Source organism: Stenella coeruleoalba, assembly GCF_951394435.1.
Source record: "Stenella coeruleoalba genome assembly, chromosome: 3".
NCBI lineage: Eukaryota > Metazoa > Chordata > Mammalia > Artiodactyla > Delphinidae > Stenella > Stenella coeruleoalba.
This window is the reverse complement of record NC_137148.1, coordinates 77,719,571-77,746,208: the sequence shown is the minus strand read 5'-3', so window position 1 is coordinate 77,746,208 and position 26,638 is coordinate 77,719,571. Positions and strand designations below refer to the sequence as shown.

At 40.6% G+C, this 26,638-nt stretch overlaps 1 protein-coding gene across 4 annotated transcripts in view; it reads right to left on the bottom strand.

Moving 5' to 3' along the window:
• Positions 1–24,233, bottom strand: part of CAST (calpastatin) — a 129,437-nt gene extending 105,204 nt beyond the window's left edge. For 2 of the 4 annotated variants that reach the window (XM_079917667.1, XM_079917663.1), the window contains exons 1-2: positions 23,616–23,839; positions 8,896–8,958 (exon numbers count right to left, since the gene is read on the bottom strand). In XM_079917667.1, the coding sequence (XP_079773793.1) occupies positions 8,896–8,958; positions 23,616–23,690 (138 nt within the window). In that variant the 5' untranslated portion in view covers positions 23,691–23,839. Of the gene's footprint in view, positions 1–8,895; positions 8,959–22,950; positions 23,243–23,615; positions 23,840–23,995 lie in introns of those variants that run through there. The other 2 variants (XM_079917665.1, XM_079917664.1) reach the window with 2 other exon arrangements.
• Between the last annotated feature and the right edge of the window lie 2,405 nt (positions 24,234–26,638).

Below are 26,638 nucleotides of genomic sequence, written 5' to 3'. Positions count from 1 at the left end.
TATTGGAAAATAGTATCTAGGAAAAGACATCTTTCAAAGGGAGGTCAGGTACCCCAACACTAGCAATCACAAGGCTGTGACTCTTATTCGCAAATGTTCGTTTACACCATGGTTCTAAGTAGTCTACAAACAAGTACAAGTTGCTATGACTACAGAAGGAAGTATAAATGGGTGCTACCCCCAATGCAATTTGGTAAATAGGATATGTTAGTCCCCTGGGAAACACTGATAAATAGGTCATAATGATGTCTTATTATTAACTCACAACCTAACATAGAAATTTACTCAGTGAATGAAACGTCGCCTCCACAAAGCCCTTAATAACACACGTTATGGTGGCCAGCACTGAATTTTCTTTCCTGATTACTCAGTGCCTTTCATTATCTCCAACTGGAAGTCCTTGAAGTGGTCTATCTCATGTCTTTCTAGTCTCGAGATGGCTGCATTGACTGGAAGTCAGGAGAACGCTATCTTTCTCCTGGCTCTACCTCTGCTGTGACTTAGCTTCCTTCCCTGCTTCATTTACTATCCATAAGGAGGGAGCAGCTGTGCCTACACTTACATTTTAGATCCAAAGGAATGGGAATGATTTAACCTTGTTTTATGATCTTCCTGAGTAAAAAGAGGGTATAATACAAGGAAGAAAGAAGGCAGTGAAAAGTTAGAGAAGTGAGTTACAAAAATTGACAACAGTGGTAAGAAAGTCTATGGAGTTAGCTTTAAGTAGAATTCTGAAAATAGATAATTTTATGAACAGTTTTGGATACTAGTTGAAAGTATAGACTGGAAAATATGTTCCATCCTGGCTCCACTCTTATATAACTGTGTGACCCTGAACAGGTCATTTAATCAAGTTGTGCCTCAATTTCCTCATCAGGAGAATGGGGTGCTTGTAAGGTGTGTGTGTGTGTGTGTGTGTGTGCGCGCGTGTGTGTGTGTGTGTGTGTGTAATGCCTACATATGTGTTAGCTATCAATATCAAATGATTGCTAGTTCTCTACTACCTTTATCAAATCTATAAAAGTAGTTCTTACATAATTCGTTTTCCCTCTTATTAAACTACTTCTCACCAAAGTGTTAATAATTAATATATTATCCCTCCTAGGAACATCCACAATTTAAAAGAGGACCCAAGGGAAGGCAATGCTTAACTCAAAGTTTAAGGAAGTTGCTAACGGTGGAATTTCAGCCATCAACAACAAGCCAACTGGGAAAATATTAGATGATGCCTCCTGAATATATCTACTCGACAAGACTGCCCCCACCTCAGGGGTGGGGATGGTGTGTATCTCTAAACCTCTTTAAGTTGTATGTCACATTTTTGTTTTGCATTCTTGTATTCACATATGTATGTCCTTTTCAGAGAAAAAGATCAGTTTTCATCGGATTTTGAAGGGACCATAAACTAAAAATAATTAATAATCCTTGGGACTTCCCTGGTGGCGCAGTGGTTAAGAATCCACCTGCCAATGCAGGGGACATGGGTTCCAGCCCTGGTCCGGGAAGATACCACATGTTGCGGAGCAACTAAGCCCGTGTGCCACAACTACTGAGCCTGTGCTCTAGAGCCCGCGAGCCATAACTACTGAGCCCGCGTGCCACAACTACTGAAGCCCGCGCGCCTAGAGCCCATGCTCTGCAACAAGAGAAGCCACCGCAGTCAGAAGCCCGAGCACCACAAGGAAGAGTAGCCCCTGCTCGCTGCAACTATAGAAAGCCCGTGCACAGCAACAAAGACCCAACGCAGTCAAAAAAAAAAAAAAAAAAGTCCTTGCCCTCTAAGCTGCCTTAGTGCTTAAATCCTAATTCTCTGTCCATATCTAAGAGATGCACTTCTAGTCAAACACATGCACACGCGCCCGCACATACACACGGTGGCGGCAGCCGCCTTACTCTGGAAGGTTCCAAAGGAAAAAGACGCACATGTAAAACACTTCTCCCTTTAAGGTCTAAGCAGACGGATGCATAGATTTAGTTTTTTTTTTTTTTTTTTTTAAATTTTTTTTTTTTTTTTATTTTTTTATTTATTTATTTATGGCTGTGTTGGGTCTTCGTTTCTGTGCGAGGGCTTTCTCTAGTTGCGGCAAGCGGGGGCCACTCTTCATCGCGGTGCACGGGCCTCTGACTATCGCGGCCTCTCTTGTTGCAGAGCACAGGCTCCAGACGCGCAGGCTCAGTAATCGTGGCTCACGGACCTAGTTGCTCCGCGGCATGTGGGATCTTCCCAGAGCAGGGCTCGAACCCGTGTCCCCTGCATTGGCAGGTAGATTCTCAACCACTGCGCCACCAGGGAAGCCCATAGATTTAGTTTTGATCATTGTTAAAACACTCTCTTCCATTATTCTTTTACTATCTATGCTGTTTATTATTCTTTTTCCTCTGATTAAAAGAAAATACATTTAGAATAAAGAGAAAAGTAGTAAGAAGAAAACGTAAATTACTCCAAATCTTACCAATCAAGACAACTACTTTCAGTTATTTCTCTATTTTTATGCAAATACATAAATATGCACAATCTGTTAAGTACATGGAATTGCTGGTCTTTCATCATTTTTCTTTACCTATAACAAACACGTTCCTCCGCTGCTACATGTTCTGCAAAGCATGGTGTTAAAGATGCCTTAGTCACTATGTTTGTGCTGTAACTTCACCAATTCATTATGGCTGTACACTTGTTTCTCCCCTAGTTTGTTATTATTATAAATAAAGCTATGGAGAATATCTTTATACATAGCTATCGAGTACACCTCTGATTATGTACTTGAAACAAATTCCTAGAATTGGAATTTCTTGGTCAAAAAGATTAAATTTTTTTTCTTATTCATGACTCTCAGTCACTTATTTCTCATTTCTAAATACCATTTATGTCTTCATTAAAGGAAAAGTTTAATCATATTTTAACATTTCTAATCTTATAATTTTTAAGTTTTCAAATATTTGAAGAAATTTATATAAAAGTCAAAATCAAAGCCCTTTCTTCTTAAAACACACACACACACACACACACACACACACACACACACACACACTCCCCTAACATATGCTCATTCAGAAAAACAAAGTTGGCAAGGTATTATCACTGCTGAGACAAGAAATATTTTATTCCAACTGAACACTGTACAAGAAATTTTCTCCTTTTAACCACTGGGTGTCCCCTGAAGTGTATGTTTAAAGTAAGACAGCTATTACCAGATCTATGTAACAAGCAATTCAGCAACGTCTCATCGCATAGCTGGTGGTAAGAACCCTCATTTTTGTTTTTTTTTTTTTCAGTGCGCGGGCCTCTGACTGCTGTGGCCTCTCCCGTTGCGGAGCACAGGCTCCGGACGCGCAGGCTCAGCAGCCATGGCTCACGGGCCCAGCCGCTCCGCGGCATGTGGGATCCTCCCAGACCGGAGCACAAACCCGTGTCCCCACAGATATCTTGTTATGGGCACAATTTCAGGTTATCATCCCTTTCATCCCTCTTGAATCAGTCATTCCTGTATCTTTGAGAAGCTAATAAAGTCTAGAGGTAAGACTGAAAAAATAAAAACTTTAAAACAGGATATTTCAGGACTCATATTTAATTGACTTGTCCATCAGGTTTCCAGGACTTGTGACCTATTCTAAAGTCAATAAATTTAACTCCTATTCAATTCCTTTGATATTTTGTTAACTTTGATTCCAATTTCCTATGCTATAAGGTACACTCTTCAGAGACAATTTTGGTGGGACCTACGATCTTAGGCAATTGGGCTCATTACTCCAAAGCGCAAGAACGAAGGGTATTTTATTGCTGCATGATATAATGTTCATATATTTATATGTTCTTTTATAGAGGCAAAATGCTTAACTATTTTTATTAGTCACTCCCTACTACTTATATAACATTTTGTATATCACAGATTCTTAATCTAAAAGCACATTATTTCCATATTCTTTGTTAAAGAGGGACTGTACTTTCTAGCAATTGGCATATGTTTCTGGGTGTTACACAGAGTTGTTTTGAAACAAAAGGACTACTAAGCTTAATGAACTACCAAACTTCCTTCCTTTTTTAATGGGAAAGGCTTGGCAATATGTAGTCAACAAAAGAATTTGAGTCCTGGTTAGAAATCAATAAGGGGCTCACTTTTATTGCTAAACAAAGTTCTCTTTATTGCCTAGTGATAGTACTAATAATAAGGCCACAACAATAATAATAGTAGTAATAATAATAACAATAATAGCAGCTTGCATCTATATAGCACTTCGTGTGTCCCAGGCACTGTCCTGGACACTTCATATGCTTGGTCTCATTGATCTTCACATTAACTTATGCAGAGGCTATTGTTATCTCCATGTTACACATGAGGAAGGTACCCTTAGTGAAGCAAAGTAATTGGCCCAAGAACACACAGCTAGGAAGTGGCAGAGCTGGGAGCAAGTCCATGCAGTGGGACTCTACAGAGTCTGCACGCAGCCACTACAATGTGCTGCCTCCATGGGAACCATGGACTGGGTGGCAGGCTAACTGGATTAGGAGTGTGGCTCTTCAAAGCTTCCACAGCACGTGAGAAAGAAGATGCTCTCACTGTGGTCTCAGAATGGCAAAGCATTTTTCTCCTGAATTTTATAAACTACCCGCATTTTTCTCAGAATTCAACCTGAATACATGTCTTAGGATAAATAGGCTATTTGAATGTCTACATAATGTCTGGTATTTTAACTGTAGGTTTTGAACTTAAATTTATGGATTGCTCTTGTAGACCCATTTGGTAGGCTCCACATAAGAAAATACTAAATTCTAAATTGTAAGAATAAAAGAAAAAGAAACCGCACATGCACCGAAGCAGGAAAAACAAGCTTTCTAAAAATAAATATAAGGCTTCCCCAGACATCTTCTCTATAGCACAAAAAGTCAGAAGACCATGGAGCAACAGGTACTGAACTTCAAGGGAACAGAACTGTTACCCAAAAATGTACAATTTTGTACTAATTTCTTGTGTGAAGCCAGCAGAAAAACATGCTTAGGATCCACACAGACACAGAAAATCACCATCTGTGTTCCTTCGCAGAAAAAAATTATCTTAAAAATATTCTAGTCAATGAAGAAATAAATCAAAATTTAGAACTAAACAATGGGGAAACTACAGTTGAAAAGGATTTTGGAACTTCCTTTAGTGAGTTTAGCCTTCCAGATCAGACACCCAGGGGATTCTGGATCTCTAGGTAAGCCAGGTGGGACTGCCCTTGGGGCACCTGTTCAGCTTTGCCTCCTTCTTGGCACTGGGACATGAACTTGTCCAGCCACAATCAACTCCCCACAGTTAAAACAGACAAGAGATTGTAATAACCTATCACCCCTTAAAATAACATTTGCTGGGCTTCCCTGGTGGCGCAGTGGTTGAGAGTCTGCCTGCCGATGCAGGGGACACGGGTTCGTGCCCCGGTCCGGGAAGATCCCACATGCCGCGGAGCAGCTAGGCTAGGCCCGTGAGCCATGGCCGCTGAGCCTGTGAGTCCGGAGCCTGTGCTCCGCAACGGGAGAGGCCACAACAGTGAGAGGCCCGTGTACCGCAAAAAAAAAAAAAAAAAAAAATTCTCATAGACACTCAACTCCATCCTCAAGCATTTATATTGCAAATGCAATATGACAAATGATATTTTAGTTGCAAGAGTCTACTGAAATTGCTGCAGACCTCCTAGGATCACTTAGTGGTTGTATAGGGGTCATACTCAAGACAAGTAAGAGCTATTTATGGTAGCAGGAGAAAAAGAGCTCTGAAATTCACACAGCTGCATTCATCCCCAGATATTTTTACATATGACAATATAATAATGGTTCTTGCCTAACCCTAATCATTTTTACTCTGGGTTAAATCTTCCTGAAGCCCTCCTCTATACCTTTTTTCTTGCATCTCCAAATGAAATGCAGCAGAACAATAAAGGGAGAAGGAAAAAACACTGAGAAGTACCCTTGAGCATAGAAAGTACATTTTCAAACTGACTTTGTTTCAAAGGCCTGAGTTTGTCCTTGGAAGCCTAACCAGTATGTTTGCATATGCTTGGGGACAACAAATTATTCACCCTTTGGAGGCACATGCTAGTTTGAAAATGGATTACCAAAAACCCAAACTAAGCTTCTTAATCTTACTTCTTGTTCAACAGAGCAGTAGATGAGAAAATATTTGGGAGAAAGAATCAGTTTTGGGAAACCTTTCTCTGGTAATCTTAAGAGGATGGCAGCCAACTGTGGGTGGTAGGATAGGCAGATTACAAGTCCAGATTGCACATGGTTTTATAATCATGAACATAAAGGCTAAAATAACGTCTAATGTAGGATGGTTTCCTTGAATTGTCTCCAGGGCCATAGTATGTCATCAATGACGTAACTGCACATGACATAAAGAATCAGAGATCCTTTAGAGACAGACCATATCAGAAATATAACTCGACTACCAAGTTATCATACCCACACATCTGTCCACCCTATCAAATAGATCTGGGCAGAATTTGGTGAGATAATAAACAATCTTCAGTCTCAGACTATCTGAATCTCTGCAGTGATTTATGCCCTGATAGCAGGGCAAAGCCTCTATCTCCTCTCTTCTGCCAGCTGGGACGGAGCAGAACAGACCAACATGACCAGGCTCTGGCACAAGTGCAAGAGTTGTAAATCTGAATTTCTCAGAAGTGTTATGAAACAATGTCAGACTTGCCTGAATTGCTGATAAAGAAAAGAAAAATTCTTTCTTTCTTCTCTCAAGGTGGAAGTTCAGCCTTTCAGTTTCGAAGAACTGAAAGTACAGTCATCATACTGACACAGAAGTTTCAAATTCTCCCCTGGCTGCATTGATAACAGGACTACTTATCAGTTTTCCCAGGCCCTTTATAAATATGAAAATAAGGCACTTTATAGTCTGGATATATAAAAGACCTATCACTGGGCAAGCAGTTGTTGCCTAAACCAACAATGCCTGTACATTCAAGGCATAATATTTAAGCTTCCACATAATAACATAATTGTTGAGAATAATCCTATAAGAACTAGGTCACTATCCACTTGATTGTACTGGAAAAGAAGATTTCCTTTTTTGTGCAAATAGTTTAAACTTGATAAATATTAATAGAGAATAACATCTAAAAACATTATTTCCTAGTCTGGAGAAAAAAGAGACACTATAGTTTTCAAACAGGAAACTATTTGATAGTTTGATAGATATCTGGGAATATATTTAAAGAGTAGGGTTGATGGGGAACTGAGTGATATTATATAGATTTTCATGCTAGTAAAAGGGGAAAAATGTGGTATTCTTCCCATGGAAAAAATTTTTAAATAATATAACCAAGAAGCAGGATAAAATCTTAATAAAAGTTTATTTTTACTTTGTAAAGAAATCTTGCCTTCCATGGGTACAAAACCTTACTGCAAATTTGCGTGGTAAGAAATAATCTAAAATATATTTTCATGGGTGTTGGTAATGGAAACAATAATAGACAGCTGTGGACAAAACCTTAGTGCAGAATTCATAGCAAGTTCTAGTCATAGTGGCCTTCATACTGAATATATTGAAATATATTGAATATTTCAAAACTGCAGCAAATAAGCAGAAAGAGGAGCTAGATTCTAGGTTTCTGGAAACACGTTAATAATATAGAGAAAAATAAAATGATCACTTTTTGCTTTCTAAATTTCCAGCTACCTTTCAGGACCTGGCTCTTTTACAAACTGGAAATGATAACAATTTCTACTGAATGAAGATGAATGTTCCATTGAGATTTAAAATGTGAAAAGCAGCAAAAGGAAGGCAAGCCCAGTACCCTTTTGGAGGATAGAACTTTCACATGACTCTTCCATGGAGAGCAGGCCATGTTAACAGTGCACATAATGAGGCATCATTCAGTGAAAGAAGAAATTCACAGGCTCAAAGAAAACACATCTCAAAGTGAGGAGGTTTGGTTTTACTAGTATTTCCACAGAATGGATCCAAGTAAAAATAGTCCTTTTCTCTCCCTTTTGTTTATGAACCTGAATAACTGGTTTGATCTAGGTTATCACTGCCCTCCTTTCACAGTGACTCTCATAAAAAAAGATCTCCTGGGGCTTCCCTGGTGGCGCAGTGGTTGAGAGTCCGCCTGCCGATGCAGGGCACACGGGTTCGTGCCCCGGTCCGGGAGGATCCCGCGAGCCGCGGAGCGGCAGGGCCCGTAGGCCATGGCCCCTGGGCCTGCGCGTCCGGAGCCTGTGCTCCGCAGCGGGGGAGGCCACAGCAGTGAGGGGCCCGTGCACCGCAAAAAAAAAAAAAAAAAAAGAAAAAAGAAAAAAAAAAACAACAAAAAAAGATTTCCTTTTCAACTATAGCATTTGGTTTCCCCTCCTACATGTTTTGTTCACCAAAACAAACAAAAAACAGTTAAGATTCACCAATTCCTACAGGGAAAACACCCTAAATAACTGAGTTCTATTCCTGAACGGAAACAACTTCTAGATGTTCCTCTCCAAGGAACTTTATTTTTTTAATTTATTTTTATTTTTATTTTTTTTTTTTTTTTTTTTTTTTTTTTTTGCGCGGTACGCGGGCCTCTCACTGTTGTGGCCTCTCCTGTTGCAGAGCACAGGCTCTGGATGCGCAGGCTCAGCGGCCATGGCTCATGGGCCCAGCCGCTCCGCGGCATGTGGGATCTTCCCGGACCGGGGCACGAACCCGTGTCCCCTGCATCGGCAGGCGGACTCTTGACCACTGCGCCACCAGGGAAGCCCTTTTAATTTATTTTTAATGATTGCCACTTATAGTGTTAAATCAAATCGTAGTTAAAATTAAATTTACCAATATTCCAGTAGGAGATATTTGCTACCTCATTATTTACTTCAAGACAGAATTCACAATTTAAAAACAAGAGAAAATGAAAACCCAGTATTGTGGAAATTACCTCATCTGATCCTTTCTTTTCTCCTGACTTTGAAGGCGATCCACTGGTTTTTCCATCGGCACGCTATAAAAGTATTTAAAAAGATAATGTTTAATAGAGGGAGGTGATACAAGATAATATAATAGTGACTTTAATCCCAAAGGGCTAAATATATAGACTGTAAAAACAAGGACCCCTTTCATCTTCCTCCTGAGAATTGTTGATAATTCGATACCAACGTAGGTGGCCTTCAAAAATTAAGGGAAGCTACAGACATTCATTTGGGATGCAGAAAATCAGTCTGTAATTAACCAGACAGATCTGATGGTGATGCTAAGGTGGCATCTCGTCTCCTACAAAATGTCTCATGGAATTTTAAAGCCCAAATTGCCAGCATAAGAGACACCTGGCTCCTCATGGAGATGAGATGTCTGAGGACCATGCTGAGCCTACGCCATTACTTAAGCCTCAGTTCAGCATGAACTCAAGGGAGGGCCACCCCTTATCAACCATCACTTTCAATGGCTCTTGGAAATTCTCTGGAGTTCTTTCTGTCTGAGTATTTACCAACACAGAAAGATAAATCCTGCACTGGAAAGACCATACCTGCAACTTTCATTAACTATGGCTTTAGAATTTCATTATGTTCTGAAACAGAATTATTTTTCTCACTAGAACACTGGTGATTAAAGGAAATATTTTTACGTGGTACGTGAAAGCTTCAAATAGCTCACATGTTCATTTGTTTTGATAAGATAAAAGAAGCCATGAAGATTATTGAATTTTTTTGAGAAATAAAAAAAAAATCGTATGTTCCTGAAAAGGGGGTACAGAGAATTACTTCAGGGCTTCCCTGGTGTAGCAGTGGTTGGGAGTCCGCCTGCCGATGGTGGGGGCGCGGGTTCGTGCCCCGTTCCGGGAGGATCCCACGTGCCACGGAGCGTCTGGGCCCGTGAGCCATGGCCGCTGAGCCTGTGCGTCCAGAGCCTGTGCTCCGCAGCGGCAGAGGCCACAGCAGTGAGAGGCTCGCGCACCGCAAAAAAAATAAAAAATAAAAAAATAAAAAAGAATTATTTCATTTCTTGCACATGTGGGATGTGCAAGAAAGTGGGAAAAGAAATCTAAATGTAAGAAAATAAAAAGCTCACCATTGGGTTCGACCCCAATCACCTTTAGTTAAATCAAAACATAAAATCCCATTATGTTCTCTAGAGCTGAATCACAACCTGAATATGTAGGACACTTTAAATTATTCGAATTAAAAAGAATGGCAATAACAGTAATAATTTTTATCATTCTTTATTATTTACAAGGCTCTTTCATATACACTTTTATCTGATACAAAAAAAGAGGCTCGTGTGATTTCATAGATTAAGAAAACTAAGAATAAAAGTCATGTGATGTGCTTTTAGTGAGGACATACACCTAGTAAATGAGAAGTTTGCAGAGCATGTTTTCTGACTTCAAATCTATTGTTTGTCACTATACTATAATAAATGAAATAAGATAATATTCCCTTTGATCATATCAACAGATATTTTTGTAAAACAAAAGAAAAAGGCCAAGCAATATTAGACATGTGGGTGAAATCTTTCAGTAGTTCTTTGCATAAAAAACTAGAAAGAAATCACTTTCATGAATGGAAAATTCTTCCCCAGACAAAAGCCTCTCATGGATTAGTGGGTAGACCCCACAGAAAAGCAGGCAGACTACAGCAGCTTGGTGAATGAAGCTCTCTGCAGGGCTCGTTTAACCCAGATGTCCTAGTCAAGAGTTTGTCCACAGTTGAGAGCAATCGGTATTGAGTAATTAATGGATCTTGAAAAAACAGGAGGCATTTAAAAGCCCACATATATACATATCAGAGCTAGATGGTAATTGATAAGTTTTAGAATAATTGGTAAGCAAAAGATTCTTAAAGGCTGGAGTAGGCGGAAGAATTATTCAACATTTGGAGAGAGAATTTGAGAGGGATGGGTCTACAATGACGCAGATTTACCCAATCTGTCTCCTTCCAGAGCTGGTAAATTTAGAACTGATATCACATTCATTTCTTATCACCAATTCTATACCTTTTTCAGATTAGATATAGGTAATACCTAATAACAACAATATCCACTGAGCATACTGTTTTGAGTGCCTCATTTACTTGTAGGAAATATGATTATTCCATTTTACAAATGAGAAAACTTAAAGAGGCAACTGGCTCTCGTCTAGAGCAAGGCTCCATGCTCTCCGCAAGGTCCCACTCCGCTTCCTGCTCGTTGGCAAACATATATTATGATTTATTACCTTAAAGTAAACATGCAGACAGCCTTTTCTCTCTAAAATACAGGTAGATAGATGTTTTACTTAAAAACATTTATAAAGTTGTTTCCCGGTGGTGTTTCAAAATTGCAGTCCTCCAGGTTAACCAACATCATCAGTTATTTGCTTCCACTGAAATGCTCAAATCCCTCACAATTATGCAGTTTCCAAATAATAGTTTGAGAGTGATATATATATATATAGCAAATGCTTTTTAAAATGTTGAGATATAATGACAACATAAAAATTATATATTATAAGAATTGGTATTTTGTAATTTCAAAAGATATATTTGCTCTCAATAGAGTAAGCATAATGATATAATGACATAAAAATCACACAATGAAAGGGCAACATTTTTTAGGAACTGTATGGATCATATTTTTCCAGTTTTTTTAATCTGGCTTTTTTATTATAAAAAATTTCTAAGATACAGAAAAGTTGAAAGAATAATACAATGAATGTCAATAGTCCCATCACTTAGATTCAACAGCTATTAACTATTGTTGCCGTATATTGCCATATCTGCTTATATTACGGACAAAGATCTATCTATATTTGTATATGTACCTGCATTTGAAAGTAAATTGCAGATATCCTGAAACTTTACCCCTAAACATTTCATCAAGCATCTCCTTAATTTGAGGACTTTTTCCTACATAAAGCTACAATACATCATCACTCCAACAAAACTCTAACAGAATTAATAAGAATCACCTAATACCATTCAATATCCAGTAAATAGCGACTTTATAAATGAATCATTGCCCTGACCATTTCTTGGGGCTTACTCAATATTCAGGAGTCTATTAATGATATAAAATCAGTTATAGCTTTTCACTGAAATTCAAGGTGACTGATTTTTAAATTCATGGAATAACTGAGTACTTTCCACATACTTTCCATTCTGCTGGTGAAATGAAATGTTTGGGAATGATATATGTCAAATTTGATCCAGCATAGGAACCTGCAGCAAGTCTTTCAAAGAGTGAAGACAGAAAACTTCGTCTACTACTACTACACATAGCTGGTGGGTTGGGAAGAGGTGAGAGAAACATGGAGAAGGGAAGGAGTGATAGGTTGGGAACTGAACCCCAAACCTGAAAAATTTGGGAAGGACTTTTCTGTAAGAGGGGAAAGAAACTAACATGTTCTAAGCATCTCCTTTGTGCTAAGCCCAGTGCTGGGCATTTCCCCTATGTGGTCTCCTTTACTGCCACAGAAATTCTAGGGACACACTGGCAGCTCGTTTTATGGGTAAAGAAATAAGGATCTGAAAGGTAAGATCCTCCTCAGTCACATTATGTATCAGGATTATAAGTCTGTGGGCCAGAGACCAGGCTAGTTAAAAGCTAGCTAAAAACTTTTTTTTTTTTTTTTTTTGCGGTATGCGGGCCTCTCCCTGTTGTGGCCTCTCACGTTGCGGAGCACAGGCTCCGGACGCGCAGGTTCAGCGGCCACGGCAGGATCATGTGGGATCCTCCCGGACCGGAGCACGAACCTGTGTCCCCTGCATCAGCAGGCGGACTCTCAACCTCTGCGCCACCAGGGAAGCCCCAAAAGCTAGCTAAAAACTTTTGATGCCCATCAAGAAAGTCTCAATCCAATGCTATAAAAGAGAAAACAATGCCCCAAATCAACAAAACCTTCCTATTCTAAAACTGGTTTGTTTTTATAAAATTAATCAGACACACAAGGCTTATAAGTTTCATTCTGTATTAGAAGCTGGAGAGGAGGCAAAGACAGGAAGTGCAAGATACCAGCCCTAAGGCAGGAAACATTTCATTGGGAGGATAAGGCCCCAGAAGACAGGAAACACTGGAGCCAAGATGAAGATCGATGAAGGAATGGAGTGACAGGAGTTCAGAGGCAGGGAAGATATCAGATAAAAGTTTTGCTATCTTGCCTAAAAAGGAATAATTTTCCAAACTGTTTCCACCTCCTGGCATCACTACATATTTGGTAAGTACAGCTGTCCTTTGTCCTCGTTCTAGAAGATAGCATTAATATGCATAAAATTTTCTGCCATAGCAAACGCATAAACCTGTCAGGAAATCAACAGGAGCAAGGAGCAGTAAAGCTTGGAGCTTTGCTCTCACCCAGCTAAGGATTTGTGCCAGCGCCAGTCTTCCACTCTGGAGCATTTGGGGCACCCTCCCCATCGTTACCTAGATACACCCTGATACATGCACAGACAAGGGTATACATCACAGGATAAGATAAAAATCAAACTTCTACACATATTAAATAAGAAAGAGACAGACAAAAAACGAGCTTCTGCAAATCCAAGCTCAGCTATGAAAGAGCACCAAAAGCTAGTGTGCTTCTGAAATGCCTCTGCTTAATTTTTTTCAAAAAAGGTACTGAGTTTCTTTTAGGGGGTGACAAAAACATTGTAAAATTAAATTGAGGTGATGTTTGGACCACCCTGTGAATATACTAAAAATTACTGAATTGTATGTTTTAATGGATATTTTATGAATTATGTCTGAATAAAGCTGTTTAAGAAAACAGGAAAGGTTATTTGAAAACAGCTTGAAGATTTTCCTTCTGCAACTTGGAGAATGCCAATAGAGGTCAATATTTGCAGGTCCAGTGATAGCTGTGGCAAAATCACGAAGCAATGAAATAATCTTGGTGCCCTCTGGACTCTAGTGCACACAGCTCAGCTCCCTCACTGCTCCACCGCTGCACACAGAGATAAAGGCTTGTCAAGGGAAGGGGGTGGGTGGGTTGCTTCCTAAGGATCAGAAATCCTTCACTTAGCTACGGGTCTAATCTTTCAGTGCAGGTCACAAGCGCCCAGAGCACTTTTGGAAACACTCAAACCAGAGTCCGGGAATTTAGATTTAGTTTGTTCAGGGGGAGCGTGGGCACAGATATATTTTCCTAAACTTCCCCAGTTGATTCTAATATGCAGCTAGGATTGGAAACCACTGTTTGGAGAGGAGATCTGTGGGCACCACAACAGGAAGTGGAGGTTTCTGCTCCTCCAATCACCCCACTGAGTCGGCACCCATGGGAGCTTCCCCAGGTCAGGCAGGCCAGCGCAGCTCGGGGCCTCCTGGGTAAACCGATTGCTCAATGCAGGAACCCACTCTCCTGTGTTCAACCCAACATTTCCTGACTAGCCCTATTAATGGCACACCATACCTTCATATTGCATATTAGTCTCTAGCTTCTTAGTAAAGCAAACAAGTTAGCACTTTATTGTATACGCTCCTGCTTACTGATTACTTCATAAACATATATTTTGCCTTTTCAACCAGATGGTAAATTTTTTAAAAATATTTATTTATTTTATTATTTATTTATTTGGTTGAGCTGGGTCTTAGTTGTGGCAGGTGGGCTCCTTAGTTGCAGCTCGCTGGCTCCTTAGTTGCGGTAGTCAGGCTCCTTAGTTGTGGCATGCGAACTCTTAGTTGCCCCCTGCATTGGGAGCGTGGAGTCTTAACCACTGCGCCGCCAGGGAAGTCCCCAGATGGTAAACTCTATTATTTTTTTTTTCTAGTCCTGTGGTGGGGATGTGACAAATAATTCATAATTGAATGACTGCATTTCCACAAACCTCTAAAAGTTCCCTGAGAAGTACATTCGTTCTTTTCAGGTTAGTAAACAAGATAAAAGATTTTAAAAGTTGAAAAAAATAGCTTAAAAAATTAAGAGACAATGTGCAAATTGATATTTCCTGCAAAATCCCTTAAAATCTATTTTTGTATGTATTCTGCTTTCTGAAACAAGACTGTTCAGCAAACAAACAGAGGCCCAAGTTGTAAAGCTGATTTTGCTTTAAGACAGTCTCCCTGGTGTAGATGTGGACCTGTTTGCCCTGAGGTGGATTCCTTGCCCTGACCCTGGTCAGTTGGTGTAGCAGGGATGTGTACTGGCTCCCTCCAGTAGGGTCTCCTGCAGGATGGGCCAGTAGTGCTTTCAGCTTCTGCAGGGTGATCCTGCTTCTCCCTCTTTCTTTCCAGTCTTGGAATGGTAGCAGCTTCCTGAGATTTCTAATCTCTGTTTTGCCTCATCCACCCCAGCTGGCTTCCCAGCCTCTCTGTTACCTGGGTAACCAACTCCCTGCATTCCATTCCCTGACAAACTCTAATAAGACAGAAGGAATGTGGGTCTGAAAGGCTATGTGACCTTCAGCAAATAATGTAAACTTTCCGTTTTCTTCTTGTAAAATGGAGGTAATGGTGTCTACCCCAGGGGCTGGCTTACTTATGAAACAAGCTGATATTAATGAGGAGCCTGGCCCATTGCCTCCTTCATTTCAAGAATACAATAAAAGTTATTCCACTCCCTTCTTCTTCTCTGGCATCAATCTGATTGTGGTTAATTATGAGACAATAAAATGAATATGAGAAGTAAGCAAAGGTTTAAGGTTTCATTTTCTAAGGCTGTAAATAATACAGCAGAGAAGTTAGTGTTTTACTTTTCATAAGTACAGAGGAACCAGATTCATCTGATAACTTTATGTTTAGTACTTTGCCTGTCTCAGGACACTGTATTATATTAGTCTCATATTTCCATATTACAAATAAGGAAACAAAGTACACAGGGAATAGATAATTCATTTTCAAACAACATATACCAAGCTGGTCACAGGGATAACGTTTAATGTGCAATTCCTATACTATAAAATACTTCGTCAGGGTGTGGTGCATGTGTGTGTGCATATGTGTGTGTTGGTGGGTCTGGGAGTTGGATAGATAAAGCAAGATAGGCACAATGTTACAATGTTAATAATTATAGAAGGTGATGGGTACATGAGGAGTACATTATATTATTCTCTCTTCTGTGATAAAAAGTTTAAAAAATTTTTGAGTCTTATCTCAAGAGTATGTACCTCCCTGGAGTCACACAAAGGGAATTTCCTAGCCATTTTACTTGTTTTTAATACTGAAAACCCCAAACTAATGGAGAAGGCTAGTGTCAGAGGAAGAGTTCATTTACTAAAAAAATAATCAGTGAGTAGCCACTGTGGGCTAGGTGTTGTGGGGAGAATAATTATTTTTTAAAAGTAAGTAAATGAAAGGTGTGATACATGATATCTTTCTTCTTCTCTAGAAACATTTGTTATCAAACCATAGAAATATAGGATAACCTTCTTTGGGCTTCTCATAAAAGAAGACACATATTAAGGATTAACTGCATAACTATAATTCTGAAATCCCCATATTTCACCTGAACTCCATACACTTTTCTCTAATATTTCAACATTCTGGTGGATATGCCCAGGTGGCAGGGTAAGGGCACACCCTCTTTTTGTCCAGTTTTCAGAAGAAGCGTTGACTGCCTTTCTGCCATGTTTAGCTTAGGGGGTCCACATTCAGTAAGGCTTTCTGAACTTCCTGTAAGTCAAAGATGATGCCATGAGAATTTCAATAGTTACTTTGCTGCTTTTATAGTAGTCATTAGGATGTGCTTGTGATTTTTATCTATGAAAAATGCAAGAAAAAACCAGAAATGTACTATCAGCACTATTTTTGTGTCCACGGCACACAGTATGAAACCTGACACATAGTAGGTGGACGATAAGCAACTGTGAACATCGTTGGCCTTTACCAAATCATTTCTGTGTTCTATAAGTTCCCCACAGTCAGAATGAATTCCATAAATTTTACGAAAACTCTAACCATAGACCCTTTTTCTTCTTGGGTTAAATGACTCTCCCATCTGAGGAGGCACTTACATAAAAGGTACTCATTGGATGGAGTTATTGTACATTTTTCTTAACTGAAAGACACTTGATTTTTTTCCCTTTATGGTAGCTGCAAAGCTTTCTGGGTAAGTTTTTATGAGATAACTTGAAGAACAGAGCTTTAGAATCACATTAATAGGATTTCAATCCTTAAAACAATTTAAAGAGAGGATTCTGGGATGATGGTGCAGTAGGAGGCACCAGGAATCCATCTTCCCATCGAGACAAAAATCTCCCTGGCAGAATGTGTCTGATACAACTATTTTGAAATTCTGGAGTCTATCAAAGACTTGCAACTTCCAGGGGAAGATTTAAATGGTAAGTTTTGGTTAATTTCCATCAATTTCGGCTCAGCTCAGCAGCAGCTGCCCATTTCCCGTTACCAACTCACAGCAAGCAGTTGTGCATTAGAGCATGCAGCTTGGAACCAGAAAGGCAAAAAGGACTCTGTCCTCCAAATACTGGGGATCTGTATTCTGATCACCGACTGCTCATGCCCAGGGAAAGTGCAGGATCAGAAAAGACCTGAGAAGCTCTTAAGTGTACACTTGTGGCTGAAAAAAACAGCACAAAAAAACAGCCTATGACAATCAAAAACAAAACAAAGCAAAACAAAACAGCAAACCCCGGGGAAGGAGGAGAATTTGATTCCCAAAGCTTTCATATTATTAGATTCAAATGTCCAGTTTTAAACCTAAAATATCACAAGGCATGCAAAGAAACAGAGAATTATTGCCCATTCAATGGGAAAAACAAACAAACAAAAAACAGAAACTGTCCTTGAGAAAGAGCAGATGGCAGATGTACTAGATAAAAACTTTAAAACAACTGTCTTAAAGATGCTCAAAGAACTAAAGGAAGTGTGGAGAAAGTCAAGAAAACAATGCAAAAACAAAATAGAGATATCAATAAAAAGATAAATAACCTAAAAAGAAACCAAAAAAAAAAAATTCTAGAGCAGAGAAGTACAATAACTGAAATGAAAAATTCACTAGAGGGATTCAAAGGCAGATTTGAGCAGGCTGAAGAAAGAATCAGTGAACTTAAAGATAGGACAATTGAAATTATTGAGTCTGAGGAACAGAAAGAAAAATGATTAAAGAAAAGTATATAGAGCCTACAGGACCTGAGGGATACCATCAAGTAGACTAACCTACACATTGAGAGAGTTCCAAAAAAATGAAGAGAGAGAAAAAGATTTTTTTTAAGAAATAATGACCTAAAACTTTCCAAATTTGATGAAAAACATAAACCAAGAAACTCAACAAACTCCAAGTAGGATGAACTCAAAGTTCACATGGAGACAAGTTACAATCAAACTATTGGAAGACAAAGAGAGAATCTTGAAAGTAGCAATAAAAAATGATTTATCACATATAAGGGATACTCAGTAAGGTTGTAAACAGATTTCTCACCAGAGATGTTGGAGGTCAGAAGGCAGTGGGACAAGTGTTGGCAAGTATATGAAGAAATTGGAACCCTTGTGTACTGAGGATAGGAAGGTAAAACGGTACAACTACTGTGGAAAACAGTAAGGTGGTTCCTCAAAAAATAGCTATACCAGGAAGCAACCTGAGTGTGCCTTGAAAGATGAATGGATAAGCAAATATATATATATTTCAGCCATTTTAAAAGGATGAAAATTTTGACATATGCTTTAACATGGATGAATCTTGAGGGCATCTGCTGTACAATATTGTACCTATAGTCAACAACAATGTACCATAAACTTAAAAAGTGGTTAAGAGGGTAGATCTCATGTTAAGTGTTCTTACAATACAATAAAAAAATGATAAGGAACACAGATACTTGAATACAGTCCTATGTATTCAAATGTAAATATGTAAATTGAATGAAAATTTATTGGTTAATGGGTATAGAGTTTCAGTTTTGCAAGATTAAAATAGTTCTGGAGCTAGATGGTAGTGATGGTTGTACAAGAATTATGAATGTATTTAATTCCACAGAACTTTACACTCACAAATGGTTAAGATGGTAAATTTTAAGTTATGTGTATTTTACCACAATAAAAATTTTTAAAAACATCAAGGAAAAAATAGAATAAAGATGTGTTGCTTAGAGAAATCTAGTATACCAGTGAGACAGCCTACTCAGAACTAATTTCCCACCAGTTCACCTTGGAATATCAACTAGCCACCCACTGTTTCCACCACCAGCAAGCTACATCATTCTTTAAAAAGTACCTGTAGAATATAATTAACTTTCTGGGAAGTATCAAAATTGATTAAAGAATAATGTCAAGGTATACTCTTAATTTAAGTCTTATTTACAATGGGAAGCAAACCAATTCAGAAACTGTGAAACAAAAGAGGACAGTTGGGGCTTCCCTGGTGGTGCAGTGGTTGAGAGTCCGCCTGCCGATGCAGGGGACACGTCTTCGTGCCCCGGTCCGGGAGGATCCCGCATGCCACGGAGCGGCTGGGCCCGTGAGCCATGGCCGCTGAGCCTGCGCGTCCGGAGCCTGTGCTCCGCAACGGGAGAGGCCACAACAGTGAGAGGCCCGCGTACTGCAAAAAAAAAAACCCAAAAAACAAAAGAGGACAGTTGTGTGACCTCCATTCTCCCAGCACCCTAAAGCCTGTGCCCTTTTTGCAGAATATGTAATTTGCATTCCTTACTCCTAAAAGTCACTGCAGTCAAGTGGTCTGTCCTGCCAGGGAAGGCTTGTGACAATCTTCCCAGGCTGGCCACAATGATGGGGTCTCCCAAATGACTTGAGCTCCTTGATCACGCTGCCACTGGACCGACAGGTCTAATTAGGCTAAGAAACACCTTTAATTAACATGGACTACTAGAGTCAACTTTTGACCCAGGAATGTGATTACCGGTGTCAGCCAACCAAATTTACCCTCTTTCATGCTTCATCATTACCAAGCTCATCAGATGTTCTTGAAATCTAGCTTTGTAAGTTGGTTTTTTTTTTTTTTTTACTAAAACCACATAGTTCTTCAAAAGATAAGATCAATAATATTGATGGTATTCAATGCGGAAATGTACATTGTAATGTTTCATTGACTGGCTTTATAGGTGGCAGTCCCTTAAACAAAACACATCATAGATACATCTTTCAATTATTTTATCTTATTCTGCCTAAATTTTTAAAGTTAGGTCATTGCATTCATAATCTTTTTCAGTAAAGGATCCCAGTAAAAATATTTTAATAACAGGATTTACCAAAAGCATGACATATGTAATATATATAATACATACATACATATATTATATATAGTGTGTTTTTGTATAAAACTTTTGTATTAATAAATTGTATAAATATTATATATAATAGTATCTAATACTATAAGTTATGTATATATATATATATATGTTATAAATTGGCTCCATATATCTCTAGGGGATTATGGATGGGCTTTTGTGTGTGTGTATGTATATTTTGTTGTGGGAAAATGGTGCACAAACTTTCATTTAATTCTCAAAATGGGCTGTGGTCATCCCCTCACAGCCATCAAACGAAAATGGTTAGAAACCGATGTCTAGAGCTATACTGTCCTAATACTGTAGCCATTAGCCACTCAACGCCTATTGAGCACTTGAAACGTGTCAAGTGTGAACTGAGATGCACTCTAAGTATAAAATACACACTGGATTTTGAAGAATCAACATGAAAAAGAAAGTGTACATATCCCAATGATTTGCACATTGATTGCATGTGAAATAATAACATTTGGGATATAGCGGGTTAAATAAAATATGCTATTAGCATGAATTTCACCTGTCAGCTAATGTGACTACTAGAAAATTTAAAATTACATATGTGGCTCACACTATATTTATATTGTACAGCACTGGTTTGGGAAAAGTCAAAGCTTGATCACAGGCAGGTTGCTGATTCTAGGAGGTTTCTACTAGCAGAAAAAAAAAAATTAGAATAGTTCCAACACTGGATTATAAGAGAGGTTTTAGCAAAAAATGTCAGACTATGCCTAAACATAACAGGGTTAAAAACATAGATTTAAACTATTTTCATCCAGATATTCCAGCATAATTTCCTTTAGAGAATCATGAATTTGGAAGAAGACTGATGTTAACTCTAAACCATCCATATTAACTGCCATCCATATTTGCAGATAATTCATGTGATGCATTTTGATAAGAACCTTAGAACAATAATGACTCAAAGCAAACTTTTGCTTTTAGCACACCAATAAGATGCTACATTTAAAAAAACCCAGAAAATGTAGTAGGAAGCATTCATGAAGAAACATCTCAAGGGAAACTGGAATTTCCAATCATTAAAGGTATATGGGGCACTGTTGGTGGGAATGTAAATTGATACAGCCACTATGGAGAACAGTATGGAGGTTGCTTAAAAAACTAAAAATAGAATTATCATATGATCCAGCAATCCCACTACTGGGCATATACCCAGAGAAAACCATAATTCAAAAAGACACATGCACCCCAATGTTCATTGCAGCACTATTTACAATAGCCAGGTCATGGAAGCAACCTAAATGCCCATTGACAGATGAATGGATAAAGAAGATGTGGTACATATATACAATGGAATATTACTCTGCCATAAAAAGGAACGAAATTGGGTCATTTGTTGAGATGTGGATGGATCTAGAGACTGTCATACAGAGTGAAGTAAGTCAGATAGAGAAAAACAAATATCGTATATTAACGCATGTATGTGGAACCTAGAAAAATGGTACAGATGAACCGGTTTGCAGGGTGGAAGTTGAGACACAGCTGTAGAGAACAAATGTATGGACACCAAGCGGGGAAAGCCACGGGGGAGTGGCAATGGTGGTGTGATGAATTGAGTGATTGGGATTGACATGTATACACTGATGTGTATAAAATTGATGACTAATAAGAACCTGCTGTATAAAAAAATAAATAAAATTCAAAAAAAAGGTATATGGGTATGGTACTTTGATTCATGAATGTAAATAGTCTTCACCAACCCTTATGTGGTACCTATTATCACCCACATTTTATAGATGTGGAAACAGGTTCAAAAAGGTTGATTCATTGCCCTTTGAGAACAAGAACTCTGTCTTGTTTTCCACTTCGAGGCTACTACTGGGTCTGCCACTTGGTAGGTGCTCAGTGAATGGCCATTGGCTGAAAAGGGACATTTTACTGATTCCAACACAACGTTTCTCTCTAAATACTGTCTGATTCCAACACGATGTTTCTCTCTAAATACTGTCTTATTACAACACCCTTGCTTTTCCCAATACCACATGCCGAGAGAGGTGTACTTTAACTATTTTTTTAAGTTCTCACCATAAATCAATGGGATATAAATATTTTTATTCTTTCTGTCAACAAAATTTGTGTGTTTTTTTTTTTTTTTTTTGGGAAGCATCGTAATGTTAAATCATGCTTCCTGGAGGTTCAAAACATTACAAGTACCAGCTTGACTGGATATCACACCTAGTTGGTTGGACAAGCATTCAATGCACTAAACAAACGGAACATCTCCGTCCCTCATCCAAGTAATAAAGTACAGAGCAGTGGGCTCTCTCTCTCTCTCGCTGTCTCTCTCTCCCTCTTTCTCATTCTCAACAAGGGTCTTGATCTCGGCTGCTTCTGCTCCTTGGAGTTTTGGATTTTCTCCTTGAACCCAATCCCAGCTGCCTCTTCTTTGCGCTGGAGAATGCACGTCCACCAACATGCCTCTAAAAGTTTTGAGATTTACTTATGACTTAAAAACAAATACTAGATCTGAGCTCTTTCGATCTGCGCTCTTTCGATCTGAGTCTGAGTTCATCCAGGAATCCGCGTCCAAGGGCGGAATTCCTCCAGCAACAATTCCTGCTCCATTCAACTCATGAGCGTGAGCTGAGTCTGGTGCGTCTGCTCACACCGACTTGCACGTCGGGGCTCGCTCGCACATACCACCACAGGGTAGGTCTCAGCCTCTCCCGGAGCCTAAACTGAAGGTCTGAGAAGACGTCGCACCTGGTCCCCACCCCTTCCCCGCCAAACCCTGCACAATAACCTCTCCTGCACGCCCAGAAAAGCAAAGCCCACTCCGTTTCCGGTCCTGCCCAGGCACGATCGCTCCAGTTTACCGTCATGTACCACCAGCTTGCGAATGCCATGGCGACAACCGATTTGCTCTGAGTCGCGCAGCGGAGAACCCGGCGAGGACACGGGGTGCAGCGCAGCAGGGACGGGATCGCACTCCACCAGCCCCGGACCTGGCTGGCGCTGAGCTTTTCAAGCCCCACAGCTGTCAGCGGGGGAGGCACCTGGGCGGGACCTACATCGGCCCTGCCCTGCCGGGTTGACCCCGCCCCGCCCAATTTGGCGCAAGGCTGGTTAGGGCAGAAGTGTTATTTTTCTAGGCAGCCACGCCCTGCAGCCCGGACTTTACGCGGAAGACCCGACTTTTAGTTGAACTACCTCACCCAGTTCGGGGTCCCGAATGAAATGTATTACCCTTTTATCCTCAACCGCCTTTCACCCCAGTCTCATCAATCAACTTTTCCCAACGCAGGCGAACTCCAATCTGGCTTGCTCCACGCCCAATACACTTGGCCCAGGCCCGGCAGTACCCAGCCACCTCCCGTCACCTGCCCAGAGGCAGGTTCTGAGTCCTAAGTCCTTCTCAGGCTCGGGAGGGGGCGCACGGGGCAGCAGGCCAGGCAGGCTACCGCAAGGAGGCGGCCCACGGCTCCGGGGCCGGGGTCCTCCCCGCGCTCAGCCCTGCGGCTCCGGCACAAGTGCCACTCACCTCCTGAGTGTGGCGGGCCGCCGCAGCGCGCCGGGGCCGCGGGGAGGCGACGGGCTTCTGGCCCGGTTGGGACATGGCGAGGCCGTGGGGAGCGCAGACTGGAAGGGAGGCCCGGGCGGGGAGCGTTGGGAGCGAGGGAGGGAGGGAGTGGAAGGGCTGGCGGGCGCGCCCCGTGAGGCAGCTTTTCCGACCCAGCCCCGAACCCGCGCCGGGGCTCTGCCTCACCCCTCTGGGCCCTCCCCTTCCTGCCCGCCGCTGGCTGTTCCCGGGCTGTAGCGGTCCGGGGCTCCCGGCCTGCAACTTAACACCCTCGGCCCCGAATCTTCTCCCAGTGATGCCCCCACCTCCACCCTAGCACTGCTGGGTTCCCCGTGGCTCACAGAGAGGAGAGGCTGGAGGTCGCGGGGTTCCTCCTTCGACTTGCCCAGACTTGGCTTGCAGTTGCAACGGGAGAGCGGGACCCGAGCGTGGCCCGTCTACGCCTCAATACCCCACCGTAAGAATTTCAAGAATTAGACACCTTTTCTGCAATCTGCCCTGGTTTAGCTAGGAGAAGAATTTACCAACTGAAATCGGGCCCAAGCCTGGGCCGTCTGGATTAGGAAGCGGATTAACAAAACCAAATTGGTGTGTGTGTGTGTGTGTGTGTGTGTGTGTGCGCGCGCGCGCGCGTGTGCGTGTGTGTGCGTGTGTGTGTGTGTGTTTAATGATGTTTTATGTGGAGGAAGCCTTAGGTTCCAATCGAAACCGAAGAACAGTCCCAAGTTTAAGCCCCTATAGGCTTTCTGGAGACTGCCGAATTTTGTTTCGGAGGCTGGATTGCTTTTGTCTTTGGCTCATTTTAAACAGCACTTCCTGGTTTGGGGCTGTGAAATGTAACAAGCCTGAAGTGAAATATAACAAGCCTGACTAGAAAACGCTCCTCTGCAGCGATTGTCTGCCTGTAGTTGCTGCCGGTTTGTGATCAGATCTGACAGAAGAAAACTTGTTACCCTGCAATGACATTGACAGTTTGGGATTCAGGGTCACTGCTGCCTTCCATGTTGTGTTTTAGACCGTTGGAGAGAGAGGGGGCAGGTTGTAAGGAAAGATTGGTCAATGGTGCATGGCATTTGGCAGAATCGAATTCTTGTTTCCTTCCCCCTTCTCATTTTTAGGGATTCGAACTTCCGTTTATTCAAGGGACTGGCTAGCCTCATTCTTGATGGGGGCAGCAGGGAGGAATGATTTAAACGCAATTCCTCTTAAAGGGTTCCACTTACGATCTATGTATCTGATATTTCCAACAAACAGGTGGTAGGACAGGAATTTATACATAGAAATGAATCAACTTGGATATGGGGCCAGTGATTGTCCATTCAAGAAAAATTGATTGGTGGCCTCAATTACATTTATAATTAAGGAAAATATGTCATAAGCATGAAAAATGCTTTTATGATTGTGACCAAACACCTACAGTAATTTAAGCAAACACAGAACTAACGGGGTGAGATAATAGACCCACCTCCAGGCCCAGGACCTGGAAGCATCTAACTCAGGATCCTAGAGAGCCAAGATTCAGGATCCCCCGAGTACATTATTCTGACTCTGGAAGAACGGTTCCCATTAAAGTTTGAGGTATTTTCTAGCAGAGTATTTAAAATTGAACTTAAACCAGTTGGTTTTATATTTTGAAAGGCTTCCATGTGAAGCATAATGAAAGGAACTATAGAGAGAGCGATATAAAAGTTAAAATACATATTTCCTGCCCTCCAGGAACTTAGAGTTTAGCTGAAGTCATATGGCATTTGTCACACATGATCATTTGGGTGGCACTGAAAGACATACAGTGTGTGAATAAGTACAAATGTGCTTTGGGAATTTGGGGTTCTGTGGGTTTGGGGGATCATAGGAAGGGAAAGGAGGCTTGAAAGGGCTGGCTGGCTGGTGGGATGTGGTCAGAAGAAGAAAAGGTGGGGACAGATCAGGAAATAAAATGGAGCCCACCCACCTGGCTGGAGCCTCTGGTCCAAGGTCTGGAGTAATCAATCCATGTATTAACTTATTTATTAAGCAGCCACACTATGCTTCTGATACAGTTGATACCAAAATCTGTAAGAGAATGAATGACTTCAGCCTTCAGGCTTTGCTCAAGAGTCAGAACTCATATAAGCAGAACAATTACAGGCTAAACAGCACATTAAGGATTATAAGTAAAGAAGAATTTCAAAGAAGTTGAAGAAGAGGATGATGTTTTCACTTTCTCTTGCAGTCAGTGAGGAATTTGGAACTTTGATACCATGACCAGCATTTGAGCATCTTGGGGAAGCTCGTTTTAAGTATGTATGACACCTTTTGCTACATTTTTATTTGCACATATTCTAAGTAGAGGCATACCTCTGAGATATTGCAGGTTTGGTTCCAGACCACTGCAGTGAAGCAAATATCACAATAAACTGAGTCACACGAATATTTTGTTTCCCAGTGAATACGATAGTTACGTTTATACGGTACTGTAGTCTATTAAGTGTGCAATAGCAAGTCTAAAAAAGTAATGTACATACCTTAGTTTAAAAATACAAAAACAAAACCAATTACCATGGTAACATCAAAGATCACTGATTATAGATCACCATAACAAGTATAATAACAATGAAAAAGTTTGAGATATTGCAGGATTTACCAAAATGTGACACAGAGATATGAACTAAGCAAATGTTGTTGGAAAAATAGCACCTATAGACTTGATCGATGTCAGGTTGCCACAAACCTTCAATTTGTAAAACATGCAATCTTTGCAAAGCACAATGAAGTGAGGTGCAATAAAACCTGAGGGGATGCCTGTATTTTATTTCTTTATTTACTCAGTAACAGGATGCCTGCTATGTGACAGGTTCTGTGGAGGTAACAGGGACCTTCTGCACTCAAGGACCTTACAGTCTAGTAGGAAACACAGACAAATAAATCCACAATGACCATGTGATGAGGGCAGTGGCCGGCAGATGTATTCCAAGAGTGCTGTTGGATCCCTAGAGGGGCTTCTC